At 42.9% G+C, this 14,528-nt stretch overlaps 1 protein-coding gene across 5 annotated transcripts in view; it reads right to left on the bottom strand.

The window, feature by feature from the left end:
- REV1 (REV1 DNA directed polymerase) overlaps positions 1-13,661 on the bottom strand; it is a 101,463-nt gene extending 87,802 nt beyond the window's left edge. For 3 of the 5 annotated variants that reach the window (XM_036105247.2, XM_036105249.2, XM_078056816.1), the window contains exon 1: positions 13,206-13,419. Coding sequence is in view for 1 of the 5 variants with exons in the window: in XM_078056816.1 (XP_077912942.1) it covers positions 13,206-13,230 (25 nt within the window). In the remaining 4 variants the exon portion in view is untranslated. Of the gene's footprint in view, positions 1-805; positions 985-13,205; positions 13,420-13,575 lie in introns of those variants that run through there. The other 2 variants (XM_078056812.1, XM_078056813.1) reach the window with 2 other exon arrangements.
- Between the last annotated feature and the right edge of the window lie 867 nt (positions 13,662-14,528).

Raw genomic sequence — 14,528 nt, 5'->3', positions numbered from 1 at the left:
GAAGCCTGCTTCTCCCTCTCCCACTCCCCCTACTTGTGTTCCTGCTCTCACTGTGTCTCTGTCAAATAAATGAAATCTTTAAAAAATAAATAAATAAATAAAAATAAAAACACAAATCAGACACCCAGGTGATGGACATTAGGCCCTTGTAACTATTTCCAAGAAGCACAACTAGTGGCTCTAGACTTTACCATATACTTGCTTTTAGGGATTCAAAACCAAACTGACAGTTTACATCCTAAGAATAATACTGCGTGTATTTAAAATACCTTTGAAAAACATATAAAAATAAAATATCAAGATATTTCAACCAGGTATTATTCCTAACCTAACAGGACCCTTTTAAAAAACTTTTTAACCTGGCTCCTTCACCTTCAGTATACTGAGACATGTTCCTCTGACCAACTGTTTTTCTGTTGCAATGAAACAATCCTCATATTATAAGAGATAACCTTCTTGATCAACACCAAATAAACACAGAAATCAAAGAACTTTAAACCACCCAAATAAAAGTGGCTACAACATACACAGCACTATCTAAACAACACATGATAGACTTGGATACACAAATCTTTTCTAGAAGTGAGTCTGATCTTTCCAGCTTTTCTTGAGAAATTTCCTATTATCCACCCTATTCGTGACTTGTGTATATACACTGCTTTGTCATGTTGCTGGTATTTGGTCTTGCTAGGTGTTCCTTTTTAAAAAGTTTCCCCTGCTCTATTTATAAAAGAACTACATGTTTACTGCAGAAAACTGAGAAATACAGGAAACAGAAAATGGGAGAAAATGACCATATTCTCACCATCTTTAAAAATTTCACCTCTTGGGGCACCTGGGTGGCTCAGTTGGTTAAGCATCTGCCTTCAGCTCAGGTCATGATCTCAGGGTCCTGGGATGGAGCCCCACAATGGCAGGGAGTCTGCTTCTCCTTCTGCCCCTTTCCCCGCTCATGCTGGCTTGCTCTCTTCAAATAAATAAAATCTCAAAAAAAAAAAAAAAATTCACCTCTTGACTGATACTTTATATTTCCTTCCTTTCAGTATTAAATTTTAAATTTAAACATACCACTAGTAATATTTTACATTTCCAGTACTTAGATTTTTTCAAAGAAATCTTTATATTTACTATTTATGTTCACAACAATCTGTGGAGTAGGTAGGCCAAATACAGTTATTTTGCACACAGTTTCCTCCTTGGGTAGAAAGACTACAGGCTTTCAGTAAGGCTGCATTGCTGGTTGGTGGTGCAAAATCACACTTAACTTGTACAAAACTGTTTCCAATCTTCAGTGGAAAAACAATGCTATCAATATAATAAACTTCTGAAAAGTAAGAATACTTATCTTGAATTGAACCAGCCTAATACAATTCAACAAAACAGATGCTTTGAATCCAGCACCTGTCTGGGTCAGATACAGTAGCTCCCAGATATGTATGGTATATATGCATGGAAAAGAAAACAGGTCCTACAAATAAGGTTCCATCTAGACTCTACTGTAAGTAGTCCATACTCATAAAAAGTAGAGATCCAGATACAATATCAACTTTGTTAACTGGTTCTCTGACCTTAAGTCACAAGCAGTCGGATCCCAGTTCTTTCGTTTGTGGATAGAGTTGAACCTGACAAAGTCTAGTCTCTTGCAGTTTTTAAAATGTACATGATTCTATACATCTATTCACTTAAGAAAAAAAAAAGCTTTTTGAATGAAAGCATATATATTATGTAACTCTGTCTATACTTCCAGAAAACAAGATGTGCCTATCCACAGAAGTGGCCATCTAGTGAAGAATTAACCTTACTCAAAAAGGTCTAGCCTTTGCCCTTGGTTCCTGGGAGGTGATCTCTAAGCTCCTGGAATATCCTGCTTGATAAATGTCTTTGTTTACCTAGGGACTATGAGCCACTCCAAATAGTCTAACAATGTGATTTATGGTGGAAGCTCTGGGTCATGCACCATCGACCTCCTGAGAGACTAGAGACTAAAGGTCAGCCATGTGGGCAGCCAACCATATCTGTATGACCAAACTCCAATAAAAACTCTGGACACTGGGGTGCCTGGGTGGCTCAGTTCTTAAGCGTCTGCCTTTGGCTCAGGTCATGACCCCAGGGTCCTGGGATCGAGCCCCGCATCAGGCTCCCTGCTCAGCGGGAAGCCTGCTTCTCCCTCTCCCACTCCCCCTGCTGTGTCCCCTCTCTTACTGTGTCTCTCTCTGTCAAATAAATAAATAAAATCTTTAAAAAAAAAACAAAAAAACACAACACTCTGGACATTAAGGCTTGGATCAGCCTCCCTGGTTGGCAATACTTTGTGTGTATTGTCACTCGTTGCCAGAAGTTAGTGCTGTCCTAGACTCCAGTGAGAGAGGACAACTGCAAGTTCCACCCGTGTGTGCCATGTGCCTTTTCCCTTGGCTGGTTTTAATCTATACCTTTCACTGAATAAATCATAACCATGAGTACAACAGTTTTCAAGAGTTCTGAGTCCTTCTAGTGAATTACTGAACCTAAGGGTGGTTTGGGGAATCCCCAAACTTGCACTTGGTACCAGAAATGAGAGTGGTCTTGGAACTCCCAAACTCTGGAGTGGCAGAATGACAAGTGTCCTCCAGTGTTCATTCTCCCTTTCTTTCTTTTAGTAATAGAACACCTCTCCCACTCCCCTGAGTGAGAAGCAGAGTTACCAACTAGAGACTACATTTCCTAGGCTCCTTTAAAATCAGGCATGGCCATGTGACTAAGTTCTGGCCAGTGAGATATGAGGAGAATAATATGTGTAAAAAAAAAAAAAATCTGTGCCATCCTCTTAAAGGAAAGTATTTCTTTTTCTGTTATGCGGCTATGAGGTAACTTGGCTTCAATCTGAAAATGAGAATACCACAGGGGATGGCTAAGCAAACAGAAGAAACCTGAGACCATGCATAGCCTTAAAAAACAAAAACAAAAACTGCAGTCCCTCACCCACTATGGACTGCCCACCTACTGTTACAGGAGAGGTAACTTCAATATTGTTTGCATCACTGTGTTCATAAGTTTCTGTTACAGCAGCTTAGCCTGTATCCTAAAGAATAGAAGTACATTTCAGCATTTTAATATTATGATTTAGAGTCAGTATTTAAATAAACTACACACAGATAAAGAGAAAAACAAGATGTATACAAAAAATATTTGGATATATTAAAACTGAAAATGCACAACAAATATTTGTAATGTTTCAGTTTGAGACTGATCTTACTAAAAGGAAAGTTCCTATCCCAAACAATTCAATATAACAAAGAATTTTCTCTTATCCTCTTTGTTATAACAACAAAAATACAAAAATATGATCGATTTCACAAAACCAGTCACTTGAATACAAGTTGAAGGAGGCGTTCTAAAAGAACTACTAATAATTTTCTTCCCTGTAATTACAGATTTCCATAGAAGGGAAAGGAAAGACATGAAGACTGCTATTTTAATAAAGTACAAAGAACCGCCTTCTCTGACTCTCCAGGATGTAATGAAATTAACTGGTTTCTAAACACCTTCCCTCAATTTTCCTGACTTTCTGAACTCCACACCATGTGGCCCAATTGCTTATTAAACATCTCAACTAGGATATCCCACATGCATCTCAGAGTCAGCATGTCCAAAAAAGCAGGGCTCAAGCTACAAAGTAAAACAAAAGAATGTTCTTCTGCAGATGACATGGTTAAAAAATGAGTCTAGAAGAAGGAATAAAAAGCCAGTGATCTTCACTAAGAAGAAGTGGTATACTCTCACAGGGAAGCCAAATAATTATTCATAGGAAAGTTCAAGGTTGCAGTAAATCAAGGATTCCAAAGGTCACAGAAGTTTAGTAACAAGGACAGAACATACCTGGAGAATAAAGGAGGTAATATTGAAGAAGAGGGAATTATATCTTCAGTAGTTCTCATACTTCAGCATGCACCAGAATATTTTGGAGGCCCGGTTAACAAAGACTGCTGAGCCCCAACTCCAAGGTTTCTCATTCAGTAGGTCTGGAGTGGGGCCAGGAATCTCCATTTCTAAAAAGTTCCCAGGTAATGCTCATGTGGGAGAGCCACAGATTTTGCCTACAGTGTATCTAGAGTGGTAATTGCAAACAGAGAGGAGTACTGAAGTTCAGATGAGACCAAGTATACCAAGGAGAAAGAAAACTGCTATAATGTAAACTAAATAGAAAGAATTTCACAATAACAGGAGTAAATGCAACTCACCAGATCAAGGTTTTGATTAGATTACAGGTAACAAGATCTCTCCCATCCTGTGCCTTGCACTCCCTCTCCCCAAATTCCAGGTCTGATCTACGTTCTGAATATCATACTAAGGAGTTTGAACCTTACTTTGTAAAAGTTAGAAAAGGCACAGTAAATGTGTATATGTGAATGCTGGAGGATGGGGATGGCTGAACACAGACGGGAGAGGTTCTGCCTCCTGAGCCTAATCATGATCCCAGAGTCCCAGGATTGAGCCCTGCCATCAGGCTCCCCGCTCAGCAAGGAGTCTGCTTCTCCGATTCTCCCCCTTCTCATGCTTTCTCTCTCACTCTCTCTCAAATAAAATCTTAAAAAACAAACAAACAAACAAAAACTACCACCAGCAAAACCCACTAATTTTTAAGACGATATGACATTCCCAATAGGAGATGCTGCATTCCTCAAAAAACACTAGGAATCTTACTCAATGAAACAGTTTATTTAGCTAATAGACTCTATTTTTGAGAAATATTCAGTGAGTTCCAAGAGAATGTAATATAACCTTCAAATGAAACAATCAGAAATAAGATTTTCTACTGGGCATAAACAATATGCAAAAGAACATTATCAACCTTCAACACCGTAAACCTGAACAGCTCAACTCAAGAAGTACAAGTAACTGAAAAGGTGAAATTCAAAATGGCAATTGAGTTACTAAGAACACTTTACAACACTAACAACCAATTGATACATCAACACCTCCACCTCACTAACATAATCTCACCTCAGATTTAGATTTCCTCTTAACACTAATAACAACCCATCTAAAACTACAAATTCAAATATACCAAAAACAAAACTTTGACAGCCAAAATTACTGAGCTTTTAAAATACTAAAAAGTATGTAGTTTATAAACTTACCTGCAACACAATTTAAGTATATGACTCAAATGAACATCCACCCAAGTTTTAAACACAATTGTATTGATAAGAGAAAATGTTACAATTTTCAACAGAAAGCAGTCTATCTACATACATATATTCAAATGCTATCTGTTACAATTTTTAGTAATGGAGATCACTGGGCTACTACTACAGAGATCTGTTCTAGTTTCAACTGTCACAAATTGAGCAAATGTTTGTTCACACTTCTTCAGCTACTGTTGTACAAGACAAAATTTGGCTGGCCTTTGTCCCTCCTTCCTGGGATGGAGACTCTAAATCCTTGGAATTTTACAACTGATAGGAGAATTGTTATCCTTGGTGGGCTCCTAGGACATCTTTTTATATTAACATAGAACTCTCAGTGGGCCCCTAGTTTCAGGATGGGACTAGCCAGCCATACTTGAAAGGCCAGTCAAGTGAAGGGTGCCTGGGTGGCTCAGTCAGTTAAGCATCCAACTCTTGGTTTCGGCTCAGGTATGATACTGCGGTAGTGGGATCCAGCCTCGAATCCGGCTCTCTGCTCAGCACTGAGTCTGCTTCAGATTCTCTCTCCCTCTCTCTCAAATAAAGACATAAATAGGAAAGAAAGGAAAGAAAGGAAAGAAAGGAAAGAAAGAAAGAAAGAAAGAAAGAAAGAAAGAAAGAAAGAAAGAAAGAAAAAGAAAAAACAAAGGCCAGTCAAGTGATTAGAGGGTTGGGGCTTTGAGCCACATGATATCAGCCTGACCTCCTGGAAGAGGAGGGAGCTGAAGACTGATTCACCATGTGGTCAATAATTCAATTAATCATGCCTATGTAATACAACTCCAGTAAAAACTCTGGACACCAAGGCTTAGGTGAGTTCCCCTGGGTGGTAATCACATATCAATGTGGCAGGAGGATAACACATCCTGATGACATGGAAGCCTCAAATTTGGGACCCTTCCAGACCCCTCTCTAGGTATCTCTTCATTTGGCTTGCCCTAATTTGTATCCTTTATAATAAAACCCTAATTCCAAGTACAGTGCGTGCAAGTACTTTCCTGAGTTCTGAGTCACTCTAGCAAATTATCAAATCTGAGGGAGTAGTGGGAACTCCCAAATTTGTAGCCAGTTAGTCAGAAGTACCAGGTGGCCTGGGAACCCTGGAGCTTGCAGTGGGTATCTTAACGTGAAGAGAATCTTGTGGACTGTGCCCTTAATCTGTGATATCTGCCCTAACTTTGGGAAGTTTTGTTTTGTTTTTAAGATTTTATTTATTCACCCAAGACAGAAAGATACAGAGAGAGAGAGAGCATGAGCAGGGGGAGAGGCAGAGGGAGAGGGAAAAGCAAACTCCCTGCTGAGCTGGGAGCCCGACATGGGGCTCAATGCCAGGATCTGCAGATCATGACCTGAGCTGAAGGCAGACGCTTAACCATCTGAGGCACCCAGGTGGCCCTAACTCTGGGTAGTTAGTGCCAGAATCACACTGCAGCTATCCAACAGGATGTACTGTCTGACCACTCTCTTAAAGGAACTGAACGAGAAAAAGCCAAGTGAAAGCACTTTTTAAGGCAAAAACAATTACAAAAAGTAAAGGACATTTTTGGTTATGCTCTCAAAAATATTAAAGAAGAAACTTAAAATAAAATTCAGGATAATCCAATTTAATTTTTTAAAAAAATGCTTAAAGTAATAGAACTTATTTTAAGATAAAACTCAGAACTCTGATGAAAAACATTTAAAAGAGAAAGGAATCTAAATCATAATTAAGACTAATGCCTAAATGATAAGAATATGTTAAGTTCATTCTTAGGAATCTCAAGTGTAGAAATGATGGCCTTCAGAAAAATGTAAGATTCAGCTATTATTTTCTAACTAAATCTCCAAAAAGCTCATTTTCGCCTTGGTTATGATCAGGAATGACTGAAGCCACTAAGCAACATTTTGGTTACTCAGATGCTGGATTCAAGTAAAAATCATTCACATCACAATGAACTTTTTTGCCCATCTGTAACTAATCTTTAATTCAAGCATAAAGCTGCGAGACCAGAATGGTCTTTAAAAAATTACTCAAACTAGGGGTGCCTGAGTGGCTCAGTGAGTTAAGTGTCTGACTCTTGGTTTCAGCTCAGGTGGTGATCTCAGGGTCCCTGAGATGGAGTCCCGCTTGGGCTCTGCACTCAGCGGGGAGTTCCTCTCTCTCTGCCCCTCTCCCTGCTTGCATGCTCGCACTCTCTAAAAAAAAAAAAAAAAAAAAAAAAAAATCTTTAAAAAAATTACTCAAACTAACCTGTGTGCATAGGCAGCTACCTGCCTACATGAGAAAGCATATTTTAACTTGACTGGATAATATCCTCCTTACTTACTAAATACAAAGATGATAAAGATTTGCTCCATAATCAACAGAAACACATCACTAATTTTTATTACTCACTTGCTACCTGAAATTTTAGCCTTAAGCAAATTTAAAGATATCCATGTTTTCTTAACTCTAATGCATCACATCTATTATACACAAAACTTTTTCAAACTATTTACAAACTGACCTTCCATAACACACATGCTTTGACTTGTTTCAGTAACTCTGTAATAAGATGAGGAAAAAAATGATTTTGCCTATCATCAACCTATCAAAACATTTTTCACTTAGAGAATATATAGGCATTTAAGTATAATAGTTAAATCCACAGAAAACTTACCCACAATGAAATTACTTGCAGTTTGAAGAACACCACACATAACACGATAAAACATAATAGCAAGTTTCCAAACAGAAACCTCATTTTAATGTGCGTCAGAGCAAAGTGGTTATGACCCTGGGTTATGGAATGAGGTAGGAGTAGATTGAAATCCTGGCTCCTTTCTTGCCTGTGTAACTGGCCCCCAGGAACATTATCTGCATCTGTTTCTTTATAACTGTGCCAACCTTAGAGTGGTTATGAATATTAAATAAGGCACTGCACCTAGCGAAGAGTCTGAGGCACAGTAAATGTTTAATAACTTAGCAATTATTATTAAATTTGGGAAGAAATGTTACCCAGAGAAGCAAAATTTTGATTTTTTTTCCCTAAGTTTAAGGCCCACAGATAGGATCCTACTGGCTAAAGTTGAGACTAAGAAATAAAACATGTTCCTACAAAGAGGCATTTTACTAAAGGTATGTGGACTAAGTAAAAATAACTGGTATCAAGCAAGTGCAGTTACTACAGGGAGAATCTTAGTTTCTAACAATTCAAGTTGCATTAGCTCAGAGTGTCCATTATTACAAAGTTATTGTTTGTCCCCATTAATTCTTTCTTCTCTATTTCTGTAAAATACTGAAGAAAAATCAAAATCACATCATGAAAAGATGGAGAGAAAGGGAAAAAAAAAAGATCTGACGTCGGGGCGCCGGGGTGTGCAGCTGGTGGGGTGCCTGACTCTTGGCTCCGGCTCAGGTCGTGATCTCAGGGTCATGAGATTGAGCCCCCTGTCGGTCTCCACACTTGGGGTGGAGTCTGCTTGGGATTCGCTCTCTCCCTCTCCCCCTATCCCTCTGCCCTAAGCGTGTGCTCTCTCTCTCTTTCTCAAAATAAATAAACAAATCTTAAAAAAAAAAAAGGTATGAAGTATAGTTGGGTCACTATAGGTTCTCATTAAGAACGAAACACAATTTTGGAGGGAAAATCCATAACAAAAAATAGCAGAAACTGAACACAAAAGATGATAAAACACCTCTCCTTTCCCAAATACTACAGGGCTCATCCTTCAACTGGATCTTCAAGGATTTTCTGTCTTCAGCTTCCAGCAAGTCCTTTTATCACCACGGTCCTATCTCCAGCAAAACTTCAAAGGGAAATATGTAAAAGCTACTCTGGCGGGCAGCTGCTAAGATAATCTCTTCTAGCATCTTCCACAGATCTAAGAATGAAAAAGCTGACTTCCACATTAAGACCAATACTAGTCGCCATCCCCAACAGCTTATTTTTAATCCATTCTAGACAGCCACAAAATATATTTATTTTAAATAAGAGTTCCATAAATATGACTTTGGTAGCCAAAAATAAAACCAAAATAAATATAAAGTTCAATGCTTATACCTCTGTCTCATGCAAAAACACAAAATCCTAAGTGAATATTCCCAATTTCAAATACTGTTTCTAGAAACTATAAAATAACCCTGTTCTAAGCACTTTACATGCATTAACGCAATTATTACTCACCATAATCCTATAAGGTACACATGGTCCCCATCTCACAGATGAACAAACTGAGGCATCAAAAGATATTAACTTGCCCAAGACTACAGAATCAGTAAACAGTAGGAGACAGGATTCTGACCCAGGCTGTCTGATTCCAGAACAATGTTTAAATTAAGTATGCCATTCACTCATTTAACAAGTTTTGTTGAGCATCAATCTACCAATTCAGGTAGAATTCTGAACACTGGGGATAGAGCTGTGAGAACAAGTCACGCCCCTGCCCTCTAGTGGGAGAGAGGCCTTGAAGCAAAGAAGTGTATGGAGAAAATTGATAAATAAGTGAACAGTATATCTTCACCTAGCAATAACTGCTATGAACAAAAATTAAAATGACAGCATCAAAAGTGGCAGAGGGAGGGGCTGGCTTCTATTTTAGGGATCAAGGAAGGCCTCTATGAGGTGATGACATTGACCAGCAAACAGAAGATGTAAAGGCAAGATAACCACCAGGAGGAAGGGGTGGCCCAACTAAGAGAATAGAAAGTTTTACACCCCTAAGGTAGGAACAGTTTGATTAGTTCAAGAAATGGCACAAGGACCAAGAGATGGGCAGGGCGATGAAGAGTCACATGGTAAGAGGTTTAGTTAGGACTGGCAGCTGCCAAATCTCGTAATGCCCCGAGGGGCTGTGGTAAGGCGTTCTGATTCAATACTAAGGATAACAGGAAGCTTTCAGAGGCTTTGGAGCACAAGAATGACAGTATGATTTATGTCTTTAAAAAGCTCACTCTGGGGGCGCCTGGGTGGTTCAGTCAGTTAAGCGCCTGACTGGCTCAGGTCACGATCCCAGGGTGCTGGGATAGAGCACAGCGTCGGGCTCAGCGGGGAGTCTGCTTGTCCCTCTCCTTCTGTCTGCTCCTCCCCCCACTTGTGCCGGCTCTCTGTCTCTCTCTCAAATAAATAAAATAAAAAAATAAAAAGATCGTTCTGATTCTTATGTGGGGATCAGTCAGGAAGAAAAGCAAAAGAATCAGGGATACCAGGGAGGGCACTGTCCTAACAGTCTAAGGAAGAAATACTGGAACTCAGACTAGGATTCATGTACTGTGTGTAAGCAGGTGAGACACTAAAAGAAGAGCATGCGACCCAATTGTCTCTCTAAAAAAGAATTTTTAAAATATGCTTCCTCCCGGGCGCCTGGGTGGCTCAGTTGGTTAAGCGACTGCCTTCGGCTCAGGTCATGATCCTGGAGTCCCTGGATCGAGTCCCGCATCGGGCTCCCTGCTCAGCGGGGAGCCTGCTTCTCCCTCTGACCCTCCCCCCTCTCATGTGCTCTCTCTCTCTCATTCTCTCTGTTTCAAATAAATAAATAAAATCTTAAAAAAAAAAAAAATAAAAAAAAAAAAATAAATAAATAAATAAAATATGCTTCCTCCCTTCATCCTCATCCCCCCTTCCTGACTTGACTTTGAAAAAAAAATCAGATTCTTTTTTAATATCCAAGTTAATGCTTCAGTTGGTGCTATATTTAGGAGAAAAAAAGATTAAAACATATTTCCTTCAGGAGCACCTAGGTGGTTCAGTCAGTTAAGCGTCCAATTCTTGATTTTGGCTCAGGTCATGATCTCAGGGTTGTGAGATGAAACCCCGAGTGGAGCCTGCTTAAGATTCTCTCTCTCCCTCTGCTCCCCTACCCTGGCCCCGCTCGCACACTCTCTCTCTCTAAAAAAACCAAAAACATATTTCCTTCATTTATGAGTGTTCTGTTCAATATTCTATAATATACAATATGCCACGTACACGTGTACATTCTTGAGAAACAGAAAGAAAGAGCTTTACTATTGTTTAGCTTAGAGCTCCTTCATTAACTTGGAGATAAGGAGTACCTAGCACCTCTTCTGATCAGCTCTCTTCTCATGCTTTGTTTCCAGCATATCCTGGCTCATTCTAGACTGTGAATTGCAATAAAAAATATACCAGAGGGAATATGTTATGTATTTATTGAGCATCACTGTGTACCAGGTACTCACTAGATGCCTTACATTTAAAGACTCATTTAATCCTTAACTATCCAGGATAGGAAATAATGTCTTCATTCTACACCTAAGGAAAAAACCAACTATTAGTAACTTAAATTGTCGAAGGTCACACAGCTAATAAACCAGAATTTAGATCTACATCTAACTCTAAAATTCTTATCTTTCCACTACAGCAACTGTCAAAGAAAGAACTATCAAATACATGTAGTCTTCCCAACTTATTATTAATGACTAGTTTGTTGCTGGTGAGGACAGGGTTTCTTTCTTTTATGCAGAACTGAGTTTTGCAGTTTGAGTAGGGAAAATTGAGTGATCCTAACTACTCAAAACACATTATTTTGAAAAATTATTTTCCACTTGAAATATCATAAACATTAATCCTAAAAGAGTGATTCCTACCTTTTTAGGAAAAAAAAAAATCTTAATTATGTATTGTTTACCATGAAATAGGAGTAAAGTTCTATGGCAATAATCTAGTTTGGTATGGACTGATAGAGAAAAAGAGGATATGGACAAAAAGATAATCATCATAACACATGTAGAATCTGAGTGGCAAATAAAGAGCCTAAGAATTGAATGGAGATCCTCCTGAGAAAAATTCATCGAAGAGGGACTTTAAGTGAATCTCCAAGAATCCAGCATAGGAAACATAAGGAGGGAACCACTTGCTAGCAGCACTTGCACTGGCTAAGACAAGGCTACGTGGGAAAGCAGAGATGCAAGTTTGGGAAGCAGGTCGACCGTTCTCCCAAAGGCTGGATTACTGTGTTCTCCACAGCAAGAACCAACGTTATGGTGTGCCCAATTCTAAAGAAGAAACAGCTAACTCTTGAAGACTAAAGCGGAGAGGCCAGACAGCCCAGAGAGACACAGAATTAAGAACTGTTAAAGTCCTTAAAATTCAGTTACAGGTCCTTTTATGGGATGTGCTAGTCTACATTTTTTTCACCTGAACGATACCATTTCCACTCTATACATGACCTGCGAAGGCGTGAAAGACAGAAACTGTAAACTTACACCATCTGCAATTATTTTGTTTTAAACAAGGGAGACTCTTAATTGACATATTAAGGTATTTTATTTCCTCACAGACTGGGTGTAGGTAGTAAGTGCAACGAAATATACAAGGAAAAGCCCCTTTCGGTCTACACAGGGGCTCAATCATTTTAATAGTGAGTGGAAGTGTGAAAAGGGCACTTGTAAGGACAGTTGGGGAAAGGTGCCCTGCATATTAAGGAAACAGGTAACAAGGAAAACTAAGTGAATAAAAATTGCCTTCAGCTAGTCCAACACCGATTTTGGGACCCAGTGCGGGGGAGGGGCGTCTGATGCCGGGGTCACAGGGTGGGGGGAGGGATGGCGTGGCGGGAGGCCGGGCGGAGAACACCAGCGCCCGGCCCCGGCCGACATCCTGCGATGCTTGATGAACCTACGACCGAACGCGCGCACGAATGAATGGCGCGGGGCTGAAAGGCCGGCCCAGGCGCCGACGCAGGAGGAAGGAGTTTGCGGGGCCGGGGGTGGCGTTCGCCGGCGGGACCCGGGGAGCACCGAAGGAAGGGCGCCGTGCGAGTCTCCGGCGCCTGGCGGCCGTGCGCGGGCGGCGGGGTCGGCGGCGCCCGGCCCGCCGCGCCATGGCGGAGGGAGAAGGGGAGGTCACGCGTTACATAACCCGGCAGCTGCCGCGCTCGGGGACGCCGCGGGCCGCCCAGGCCGCGACAGGACGGCCTGCGGTGCCCGGGCCGGCGCGCCCTCCCCAGCCCCGCCTCAGGCCGTCCGCGCTCGGGCCGCCGCCGGGCGGGTCTGCGGCGCCTCCGGGCGACGCGTGTCCGGTCCCACCCCTCCCCCACCCCCGCCGCCGCCCGGGGGTCGCTCACCTTCCGCGCTGCCCCGGACCACCATGCCCGGGCACGGCCGCCTGCTCGACCTCGTGGGCTCCGGCGCCGCTACGGCCGCCGCACAGTGCCCCCGCTGGGGGCCGGGAAGAGGGTCGCGGGAAGGAGTCACACCGCCGCGCCGCGGCCCACGCTCGCCCCACGCTCACGGCGGCCGGCCCTGCGCGCGCTCAGCGGCTGCTCCCGCCCCTCCCCTACTCTGGCGGACGCGCGCGCCGCAGCTCCGCCCCGCCCCTCCCCCCTCCACGGCCTGCGCGCGCCCTGGCTCCTCCCCCTTTTCCTCCCCGCCTGCGCCGGTCGGCCAGGCACGCGCGGCTAGGGAGCCGCTGTCCCCGCCCCGGCTCGCACTCACCCCGCGCGGCGCACGCGCCCGGTCCGCACCCTGTCCCGGGCGACTCCCGCACCGCGGGCGCGGCGCCTCGGAGCTCTGCGGTTGCCGGCCCGGCCCCGCCCCGCCCTCGCCCCGCCTTCCCGCCACCGCCCGCTGGGGGCAGCACCTCCCCGGCACGTGACCGTCTCGTTCGCGGGGGCGGGGAGGAGTGCGGCGCGGGCCCGCCTCCCGCATCGCGCAGCCAGCCCTGAAACCCCGCCACCTGCGCGCCTCCTGCTTGGGTCGCGGCGCGTCCGTTGCCTCTTCCGAGGGGGCGCTGCCCTCGCTTCGTAGAGTCCCCGCCGCCCCCGTCCCGCGATGGGCTCCCCACTCTGGGAGGAGACAAGTGCGGGGACCGACCATGCTTTAAACCCTGGTACTGTCTGAAGATAACGAGAAACACACGGGTCCCCTCTCCACAAGCGATTGATTTACAGTGACATCTAGCGGAGAAAGGGACACACATGAACTGACACTTTCCTCCGTCAGGGAGCAACGGAGAATCATGGCCCACGTAGGTTAGCGAGAATGAACACTGCACCACGGGGTGTAAGCGATTCATTGCCAGCTCCCGCAGGGACACGAACACCATTTCTTGTCCTATGAGTTTCCGCCCGGGATTGCTCCTGGATATTTCTACAGCAGGTATCCCATCCCGCGTGCAGCACTGGGGTTACACGCGAAAGCAATTTTCTACTAACGTAAAAAAAGATTGTATATTGTGTATGCTTAAACACAATTTTAATTGAGGGCCTTCCAGCAAAAGACAATTGTTCCATAAGGACCATTTCCCCCCTTTTGGCAGTGTCCCTCTGCCAAGAGATCCCACAATGCTATTATAATAGTCTTTATTGTTGTAATGAACAAACATGAAGCGAACCTCCGTGCAAAAGCTCAACACTTTTTCCTTATTCCCTTACTAAGATACTTGAAGA

This window comes from Halichoerus grypus, chromosome 10, assembly GCF_964656455.1.
Source record: "Halichoerus grypus chromosome 10, mHalGry1.hap1.1, whole genome shotgun sequence".
In the NCBI taxonomy this organism is placed as follows: Eukaryota; Metazoa; Chordata; class Mammalia; order Carnivora; family Phocidae; genus Halichoerus; species Halichoerus grypus.
This window is presented reverse-complemented; position numbering and strand designations above follow the sequence as displayed.